Source organism: Varanus komodoensis, unplaced genomic scaffold (assembly GCF_004798865.1).
Source record: "Varanus komodoensis strain SLA01 unplaced genomic scaffold, ASM479886v1 scaffold4, whole genome shotgun sequence".
Taxonomy (NCBI): domain Eukaryota; kingdom Metazoa; phylum Chordata; class Lepidosauria; order Squamata; family Varanidae; genus Varanus; species Varanus komodoensis.
The window spans coordinates 32,480,664-32,491,412 of record NW_025335941.1 but is presented as its reverse complement, the minus strand read 5'-3'; the positions used below and the strand labels follow the sequence as shown (position 1 = coordinate 32,491,412).

General features: G+C 42.1%; 1 protein-coding gene across 1 annotated transcript in view; it reads left to right on the top strand.

The window, feature by feature from the left end:
- Window positions 1-10,213, top strand: part of CUNH3orf85 (chromosome unknown C3orf85 homolog) — a 10,738-nt gene extending 525 nt beyond the window's left edge. Inside the window, exons 2-4 of the mRNA XM_044442777.1 lie at window positions 1,458-1,591; window positions 2,766-2,844; window positions 5,859-10,213. Of these exons, the coding sequence (XP_044298712.1) occupies window positions 1,458-1,591; window positions 2,766-2,844; window positions 5,859-6,070 (425 nt within the window). The 3' untranslated portion in view covers window positions 6,071-10,213. The remainder of the gene's footprint in view (window positions 1-1,457; window positions 1,592-2,765; window positions 2,845-5,858) is intronic.
- Window positions 10,214-10,749: the final 536 nt, after the last annotated feature.

The window sequence follows — 10,749 nt, the reverse complement described above, 5'->3', positions numbered from 1 at the left end:
CCTGCTGGTGTTTTTTCTCTTTGTGCCTCGCAGGCATTAGTTTTTTGGCTTAGCAGAGATTGTATGGGTTAATCTGAGAGGGGTGAGGTGGACAATTAGGGGAGGTTAGTGTTCCCTCGCAGCAGTAAGATGAACATGACTATAACATTCCACCTCTACGTGTCTGTGCTGAAAAGAGTCTTGAAGTGGTGTATTTAGCCTGTGATTTATTTCTCATTCTCAGGTGAAGCAAGAAAACCATGTCTAGGCAGTACCATTTCTGAAGGCAGAGCAGGCCTCACATATGATGGAATGTTCCTCCATAAATTTTCCTACCCAGATGCAGGAAACTGGCATGTCAGGAAAAACGGCTAAGGAACCTGTGTCTTAACATGCTCCATTTTTAAATGTGGAGATTTGATTTTGTTTATATGGAGGAGTGTCTACCAACCGCCAGCTCACCCACTGCTTCAGGAGAGGACTTACAGATGGCTCTGTTATTCAGTATCTCAGAGGGGATTTCTTAGGATGGAGAAATGCAGCATAGAGCCTGTGAAGTAGTATCCATTTGTGCCTTTGTTATATAGAATAATTTGTTCAATGCTTTTAAAATGCAAAGATAAGCAGGAACAAATATCTGCACATGTTGGTATTAGAATGCACTTCTGCTTCAGTACAGATAAATGCAATAAGCAGTCCAGCCTGCCCATTTAGACTGAAATTGCCCTTTGCAGAATACAAATACACATAAATATACAGTGCAATGTATTCATGCATTGTAATATGGTGCGTCAAAATGCCTAAGCATTTTTTTTTTTAAATTAAACATTTCCCTGAAATACAGCCTAGCATCTCAATGTCAGGGGGACATTGAGGGTTGGATCCAATTTTGTGGACTTCAGTTTGTGCAATGGGACTTCCCTTTGCTTTCCTCCTCTCCCCGCCTTCCAGAGAACATTTAGGTTTGTCAGGGTGCAGCAGGAGAAAGGGACATTCATTCTGCCAGTGGTTTCCATTCCACTTCCAGCCAGTCTGTACTGTATCTGACTCTAAGGGTGTGGAATAAGGACTCTTTGACACAACATACTTCTTCCACTGAATCTACTTTGAGTTTCCATGCAGAATTGAGATCCCTGCACTACATAAACTGTGTTCCCTTTCCTGTATATCCTCTAGGTGGCACTGTGTTATCAAAGACTAGCAGAATTATACAAGTAAAAATGTGTTTTCTTTTGCTATAATAAATAATGCCACACATTTCCTGCTCAAAAATACTAACCAAAGTTGTTTAAAAATGGAAGTGAAATTGGAAGGTCATGAAATAATCTAAAGAATACATAAATAACCATGAGTAGGGAATGACCAATGCACAAAAATACCTCTTGGAGAAAAGCTCTAAGACTAATTTATTAATCATGTTTGCAGTTTGAATCTCGTGTAAATCCATGACTGTAACCAGTATGTCATTGCTATTTCAGGAGTTTTGGGGCTACCATTTGCTATCAAAGAAGAAGCTAATCAGTTTTTAGGACTGAAGAGACAAACACCTTCTTCAAAACATTGGGATCCAGCTATCAGCAAGGATGCTTGGGATCTTACCATACCTGAAATGGTATTAATTCTTTTCTACAATTTCTTAATAGTTGAGGTTCAAGTGAACCACGTATGGTTTGAAAGGCTAGAGGCTCGGCTTTCTCACCCAGCCTCTCACTGATTCAGCTTGAGTCTACCTGAGTTTCCCAGTCTGTAAAGCAACATCAGGAACTCATTTCTGGCAATCAAAATCTTTAAAAGTTGTATATCAAATATGAAGGCGAGCAACTGGCTTCCTTCTATAGTGCCTGATTCTGCCTAATCTTGGAAACTAAACAGGATCAGTCTGGGATGGAATCTGGATGGGTGACTTAAATGTTGTGATCCACCCAGAGAGCTTTGGCTATGGATGGTATGGAAATGTAGTAGTAGTAATAACAGGTTCCACCACCACCTGGCTTAGGGTGCAGTTCTATGGATTACACCTTCCTATGATGGAAGTCTCTGAATTCGAAAGCTTCTGAGCCCTGCACAGCTGACGCTGGGAGTGCAATCACTGCAATTTCACTAGATTTTTTTTACCTATTAGTGAGAATAGTTCAGAGAGAGAGAGAAGGAGGTTGGAAGAGGTTCAGAACAGTTCATATCCTTTCCTTTCCAGATTCTTCTCTTGACTGCCAGAATGTCCCGTTTCCCTCTTTCTGAGACATTTTTAAATATTTGAGAATTTAAGTGATGTTATGGCTTATTTATGGCTGTTTTACAAGATCCCCTTTCAATGACTCTTCTAACCTTCTCTGAGCTGCCACTGACCAGTTGTTTGGGCCACAGCCCTCAACATTCCTGACCACTGGCCATGCTGGTTGGTAAGAATGGAAGCTGAGGTCCAAAACATTTGAGGTCTGCCCTGTTCCTGCTATATGGACAAACCCTGTATTGCAGCTCATTGTCATACCCATTTTATACATAGGTAACAAGCCCAGAGAAAACTCAACTTATCCCATATCCACCACCATGCTGCTTCCCAACTGAGAAAGCATGGTTGGCAAGGGCCCACGACATGAGGCATCATGAAAGAATTTTCACTATGCATGTTCATCCTCAAGGAGACCAACTGAGAATACCTTGTCCTAAAATCTCAGAGCCAGATCCATACAATTGTATTATCCTTGGGGTTGTCCTTCACCCATCAATAATGTATTTAATACATTAGCTAAGCCAAGCTAAGCCAATACATATTGTGCCCTAACTAGGTTAAAGAATCCTGGGAAGCAGTGAAGAAATCAGCACAGTCTTACTGGAATTCGGAATCCTCTGCAGCAGAAGTCAACAAAGACAGGTAAATTCACATGAAAAAACAGTCTGTTCTAAAGAGCATCTGAGACTACAGCATTAAATATGATGTGTCTTAGACACAACAGGCATAATAGAAATACATGTTCAAGATAAAACCAGAGATGATCAGCATGCCTTTATATATTTTTTTACTATTTTGTTACTCAGGTATCTTTCTTTCTTTCTTTCTGTTATAAAGCAATTCATAAATATTTTGAACAAATGAATGTGGAGCTAGTAATAAAAATGTATCTATGTGTAATTTGAAAGCAACAGCTGATACCATTGGGTTAAAACACCTTTCCCAACCTGTCCTCCAGCTGTTTTTAACTATAACCCTGAAAATTGGTTGCTGGGGCTGATGGGACTTGTATTCCCTAACACCTAGGAGGCACCAGGATGAAGACTGAATTAGGCAGAACAAAGATTTTAAGATGTCTAGTATCTTCTTATCCTTATAGCAAGTGCATACATCTTATGTATGAAGAACCTATATTGGGATATGGATTCCATATATCCATATAAGAACTGGATTTAGTTCTGGCATAATGTTGCCAGAGCAGCTCCAGCTTGTTTGTTTCACAGTGGCAAAGGTGTTACATATTGGTGACAGGGCTTGACTAGACCGAACACCCTACCCTGAAAGAGAAGAGTGTGCCTGCAAGGCCACAGGCAGCCCAACTTATGCACCAGTCTTTTCCCCTTCCCAGGCCCCTTACAGTGGTTCTCTGCTATTAAGGCCAGAGTTCCTAAGCTGCCCATGCTGTGGTATTGCTCATCGAGAGACTTGGCTGGGCCAGCTGGCATCTCTTCTTCCAGCAATCAAATGAAGTGTCAGCTCTGCAAAGTTCTTCAGTGCCACCTGGTGGCCATATGGATATTTAATGCCTGCCGTGTGTGGCCAACACACTTGGGGTGTTGCTCACATGGCAGTCTTTTTTTGAATGGATTGATTGATGGATTGGTGCCTCACCTTGGAGGATGAACACTATGTGGGTGGCTCCCTGCGTAAGAACAATCAAGTAGCAAGCACAGCAAATTTAAGAGCAGAGGGCCAGTTAGAGCAGCCACTCTGGCTTATGGGGAAAAGGGTCTGGCAAAGCCAAATAGCTCTTCAAATGGTGCCGCAAAGAGGCAAGAATAATTGCTGATGAAGCTAAAGGAAGGACATTGCATAAATGGAGCACCAGGGTACACTGGGAAAGAGCATCCCAAAGCAGTTTCCCAGTGGCAACCCACCTAAACTCTGAAGGTTGGAGCATCTGAGAAAGGCATGCACTTCAGCTGTTCCCCAACCTGGTGTTCTCTGGCTGCAGCTCTCATTAGGATCCAGCTGGGAATGATGAAGTTCTAGCAGAACACAGCCACATGGCTTGTTGTTGTTATGGTTGTCGTTGTTGTATGGTGGCTGTATGAAAGAGTACCCTCCAGAAAATCCAGTCCTTCACAGTCCTATTCAGCCCTCGTGAAGAGCTGGAGGACACCAGGTTGGAAAAGGCTGGCCTAGGGTTTCCCTGGGCAATTGCAGTGTCTGCTTTGGCAAGAGTCTTCGTTGCACTGGCAGATCCTTATGCATCTCCAGGCCACTGTGGGAAGAGTACATGATGGTTGAGTTCATTCCCATGCTCACTGAGAATGATAGGTGTTGCAGTCTGAAACATTTGGAGAGTGTCAGGTTGGGAAGCCATTGAGATCGCTCATCCCAATGCTCTGTATCTGCATCGAATATCACTGGAGTTCCTTGATCATTCTGTGCGCATGTGTTCCAGCTGGCTGTGTTCAGACCTTCAGATAATGTGTGGGATAGCATGTGGCCAGGCCAGGCACTGTGGATTCAACCCATGCTGAATGTGCTTACATTCTCCCTGAAGACTCAGGCTTGTTGTTTGGGATACTCCTGGACACGGCCCTGAATCAGGACGCCTCAGTTTTGGCAGTGCTAGGGGTGCATTTGCCTTCTATCCATACCATTTGCCTTCCTGTAATGTGCTACAGGTGCTCTATATTAAATGTGCTCTATATTAAAGCAGCCCTTTATAGCTGCTTGGGGACTTCAGCTGGTCCTGAGGACTGTGGCCGAACTGTTGACTGTGTCTGGTGACAGAGAGCATGTGGCTCCTTTGTTACCACACTTCCATTTGTCTGGGGGCAGGATTTGACCTATAAGGCTCTATATGACTGGGGTGGCCAGACTTGTTCAACAGAAGAGCCACATATGGTAAATGTCAGATGTCTGAAAGCTGCAGGTCATGAACAAGTTTCATTCATTCATTCATTATGACCAAATAGACATTGCTACAATTATCCAGCTAGTTACTGCTAGGAGAGGTCGTGTGAGTCTCTATCTAGGCAGTGAAACTTGTTCTCTGCAGGGCTCTTGTGCTCTGCACAGACACAAGACTAACTGCTGTCGGAGGCTCAGAAGTGATGAGCCTGGATACCAAAGCAGGAGATTTGGGCATCTTTTCCTGGAGGGTTTTTGTATTCACTGGCTCAGATGCTGATTGAGCCTGGATTGGTTGAGGCTCACATGATTGAAGCACTACAACTGGTTATGACAGCAGGAGAGTCGCACCTGGTTCCCTGCTTTTGCTTGTGCCGGCTTGGCTGCTCAGCAGAAGAGCTGAGCTGGGCTTTTTTGGCCATTCTGCAAGTCATAAGATAAACTCAAAGAGCAACTCGTGATCCACAGTTTGGCCACTCCTGCTATACAGCTTGAGATCAGAGAACCTGGAAGACCAGCTGCTCCCATATAACCCTGAATAACATTAGGATCTTGAGGAAAGGCTCCTCTTTGGGCTGTTGGCACCTTCAGATATGCATTTGGTGAGACATGAGAAAGGGCCTTCTCAGTAGCTGCTGCCAGACTATGGAATTCCCTTTAGGGAGTCCCAGTTGACCCTCTCTCTGCTGTGTGTTTCCAGATGCCTCTTCATGTGTTCCTCAATGTAAGGAAAGCAAACACTTCCATGTTGGCTTTATGCAGGGTTCTGACAAAGCAATGTTTCCATTTTCAGGAACCAACTTACGTCCTACATGGATATGCTCCATGAATCCAGAGAATACCTTGAACACCAGAAAAGGAAACGCAGCACTGAAATTACCATGCATGAAACAGACGTTAATCCTTATTTGCCATAGTTCCTGTCTGTCTGGACTAACAGAGTTATCTAATATATGCATTAAGCCAACAGAAAATGTCATTATACCACATATAAAATAATACTAAGGTCATGCTCTATCCAGAGTGCTCCCAGAAGCTGCCAAAGATAAGTAGGTTGCATATGGAGAATGAAACCAAACAGCGGAAGCAGAGCTGCACAGAGTCATTCTATCACAGCTTTCCTCTCCTTTAATAACAAATAGCAGTGAATAATTTTTTAGATGAGTTTGATACTACTTCCCTCATAATAAGATCTCACTTTTAAAGGATGATTATATTAATTACTTGACTGTATGCTGTAATGGTCAGCCATAATTAGTGTTTGATTCTGATTTTCCAGCATTTTAGAGTTTGTTGTTAGAAAACTGTGATGCTCTTAATTCATTTTTGAAATATTCTCTGCCATACCCCAAGAGCATATTCAACATGTATACCAATCATGCTGTATTATAGGTAGGCCTCTGTTCCAATGGGCATGAACAGTTTGTCTTCTCACACGTAGAGCTTACTAGGAAGGCAGGAAGGGATTTTAGGGAGGGGCCTAAGGGAAGAGACTCAGCTCTGTCTTTCTCCTCCACCTAACAAAGACTTGCTGCTCTCAACAGTTTTATGGCAAATGCAGCACCTGTAACTGCCTCGGAAGAAGCCACTAATGCTATGTATGATTTTTCACCTCAATAACTTCCCACATATCTCAGGCAGGGTGGAAAAATAATTCTCTTCTGTCTACTTTGAGTTCTGAAAAGTTGTAGCATTTTATCCCAGCCTGGGGAATGTTCAGAGGAAATTTAAACTCCTGTGGGTACACAGTCCTTTGCAGAATAACATAAGCCAGTGCAATGTTTAAATCGTTCAATTAAGAATGCAACCGTAGGCATACCTACTCATTTGTAAGATTCCTTGAATTCAGTGAGGTTTGCTCCTAAGTAAATAGCTATTTACAGAATTTCAGTGTATTCTGAAGAAATAGAGAGATTTTGAGTTAAGCTCCTCCCAGAATAACTAGACTAGATTTACTTTAAGAATGGTATCAAAACCATGCATTCTACAGAAGAGAGATAATATCTTTGAAGAAAATAAATTTTCGTCCCTGACTGACATGACACCCATGTGGATAATCTCAAAACTAAGAACATATGTTACCTTTTCCCAAATGATTTATAGGCAAAAGCTCATCTGTAATACAGCATAAACATATGCAATGGAAACAACCACAGAATTTCCCCTCTTTCCTTTCTTTCCCATTTCCCTTGTGTTGAATTTAAATTGTAAGTTCCTAGTGACGAGGATTTGTCCTCTGTAGTGACATGCATGCTGATGGCATCAGAGAAAGACATAAATTAATGAATAAAGGTGATCAGTCAAATAACTGTTGTAATTGCAATCAGCGACAACTGTGCAAAAAGAAGCTGTCTGAAGCATTTATAGTCCAAAGAGTGACTCCTGCATTTCTGTGCATTTTCTTGTACACATACAGACTGGTAGATGGGGAAGGCAGGAAAGGCATCAGAAAGTTGGAATATCTAAAAATGACAAGGAAAACTCACTTTGTAGTGATTTCCCCCACATTAAAAAATGAATGTATGAAAGGGATATAAACACGGAGCAAGAGGGAGGGGAATCTGATAATGGAATTTGTAATTTGTGTGCCTTTCTATACAGAAACTTGATAAAAGGGTATTATTTCTGTCAAAAAGCCTGGTGGCAAAAGCATATTATTACAGCCTTCTCCATAATATGTGCCATGCAGGATAAATAGGCTTTGAATCTCGAAGCAACCCTTAATATGGTTGAAATATTCCTGCAACTTATGTGACATTATTCATACAAATGTTTTGCTAAGATAATGGCCACTGCTACTTATCTGCCACAGCAATTAACAAGTGCTAATAAAATAATATTGAGATAAATCACACAGTGCTTTCTATCATAGAGCTCATTGCAAGAAAGCCTAATTTTTACAGTGCTGGCCACAACTTGTTAGAAATTCATTTTTGCAAGAAATGCTGTGATTCATTTTAATGGTACAAATAGCACATGCTTCATTGCCACATTAATTATGCAGTTAAAACTCGGAGGGCCAACATTACAAAGAGGGTGCATGTTGCTTGTCTAAGCTGCAACCTGAGCCAAATTGCAAAGGTGTCCAATTCATCAACACTGGTGGCTTTTGACATAGTTATTCTACTCCAGCCTCTCTATGCATTAAATTACTGTCATGCTTCCTTACCTTTCTGCCTCATAGAGGGAACACCAAGGACCTATCACTGATGTTCTTTGAAGACTTTGTGACTCTGCTGAATGCTAAATATCTCATCAGTTTTCCTACGTTCCTAATTGGAAATGATATTTGTCCCAATTTATTTGTATGGTGGGCCACAAGCACACTTATGGTCCTGCAATACTGGTACAGTGGTGGAGCTGCGATGTGCCTATCACCCAAACTGGAGCATATGTGGAGGTGCCTTGGGCATGGCAGAAAGACCAACTCCAGCCACTCATGGATCACCAAGAATGAGGACAAAGGGAGTCATGAATGTATATGCAAACCTGCATATGCTCATAGATAGATAGATGTCACCTACTTGCTTCAGATCTCTGACTTGGTGGAGTCAGGTGTTAAATAGGTGTTGTGGGATCACCCTCTTTGGTTTACTCACTTTTTAGGGGGTGGACACAGGGTGGTCATGCTGGTACCATTGTCTTCCCTCTTTCCCCAATGTCTCTTCTATTTTTGTTAGACCTCAGAAGATCCAGTTTTTTATTTCAGTTAAAAAAAGCACAAAAGTGCAATGTCCCCAAATGTGGATGAGAAAAAATCACAAATGAGCCCCTGGCAGGAGAAGTGTCACAAAATGCTGTGCGTAATGTAGCCTGCCATTTCCTGTTTGAGTGCCACTCTACAATATCCCTTCCTGCAGTATTTTTCAGTAGATACTTCCAGGTGCTGGGTGGGGGAACTTGGTACTGTTTCAGTAGCTTTTTGACTGTGTGCACTTCAAAATTATCCATTGGCAATTTCTCCATATGCAGCTCCTTTTCCCAGAAGCTGCCTGCAGGACTCTTGAGCTTGTGCTCATTATAAACCAGGGATCTCAAATCTCTTTCAACCTGCAGGCTGAGTCGTGCTCTGGAAAGGTTCTCAGAGGCCACATTCCAGTGGTGAGTTAGGCCAAAAGCATAAGGATCAGGGCTCAGATGCCAATAATACTAGCTAATTTGAATTTAAAGTTCCTACTAAGCCTTAGGAGAAGTATTCAACCATCTAGAATGGAGGAGAAAACTACAAGTAAGGAAACCACAAAATGATTGGTAGTTGAAAAAAGGGGATGGGAACAGAGTGGGTGGGCATAGCCATCTGTGGAACCCCCAAGGGCCAATGTAGCTGAGCGTGAGTGGGGAGCTGCTCGAGAGAGCCTTGTTCCTACACCTACAGAAGAAAACATGTGGGTGGGCTTCTCTGGAGCATCTGCTAGAGGCAATGGTGGTGGACCATCCTGCAAGATGAGGGGAACATGAATTTTACCACTTCTACCTCTCTGCCACCTGAACTGAGGGCTTCACCCTGCCATATGAAAGGTCTGGCTCTGCTTTTCACAAACTAAAACAAGCTTGCTCTGTGGACAGAACATTATTGGATGCTTATGTGGAGAAAGGGGGCTAAGCTATGGGCATAGAGAAGAACAGCAGTAATTTCAAGGCAGCAGAAAGTGGAAATGCAATTCTCCATTGGAAGCACCCCTGAACAACCTGGGCTGGTTCTGCTTGTGTGTGCAGTCCCTCAACCAGTTTTCATGTGCCCACAATCCTTCTGGGGTGCATTGATTTTTATGTTATTGAAATAATGTCCATGATTGTTGCTGATCAGCCTAAAGATGGGCTGGAAAAACTTCCAAAGATATATTTTTCTTCAGAAAAATTAAGTCGGTTGGTAAAATTTTCTCTGAATATTCTCCACTCCCCTGCTTTCCTTTTCATGGTAACTATTCCTACCCCCACAACGTTGCCAAGCAATGCCAGGAGTGAGGAGCAACAGGGTCGTCCTCTCCCCTGAAAAAATCTTATGGGAAAAAAGAAGCCATTATGCTGTTGCTGGTAGTAAAGTTGGGCCCCTCCCCTGAGTTGTTTTTGAGAAAATCCTTTTGCCTTCTCCTTATAATCGCTATTTGGGTAGATGAGGAGAGTATTTTGCAAAGCTTTTTTTTTTAAAAATCAATAACTAATTGCCATAGACCTTTGTTTTGTATGTTTTACTGTATTTTATTGTTGTTTTTAATGTGCAATATGTTTTATTGTGTTTTTTCTTGTGTTGTGAGCCACCCAGAGGTGCTGTGGCACAATTGGGAGAAATACAAATGTGTTAAATAAATAAATAAATAAATAAATAAAGCTATCATCCTGCCTCCTTCACTGAACTTCATGGGGGAACGGTGGTGGTCTCTTTCCAGTGTCATTCTCCATTCATAACCCTTCTGCTTCTTCTCCTTTTCCTTATTACAGACATCTTGTTAACGTAGAAAAGATGGAATAGCTTCATAATGTATTCAGATTGTTAGCATCATAAATCCTTCATGTAGAAGCAGACTATGAGTTCGACCCAGTGACAGTTTAGACTACCTGCATTCATGTCCATGCTGTTCTATACTGGGACAGAGACAAAAAGGTATAAGCCTATGTGCATTTAAACAGAAGAAAGGCTTACAATTCCCAGTGTGCTGATGCCAGCATAACCCCAAGTC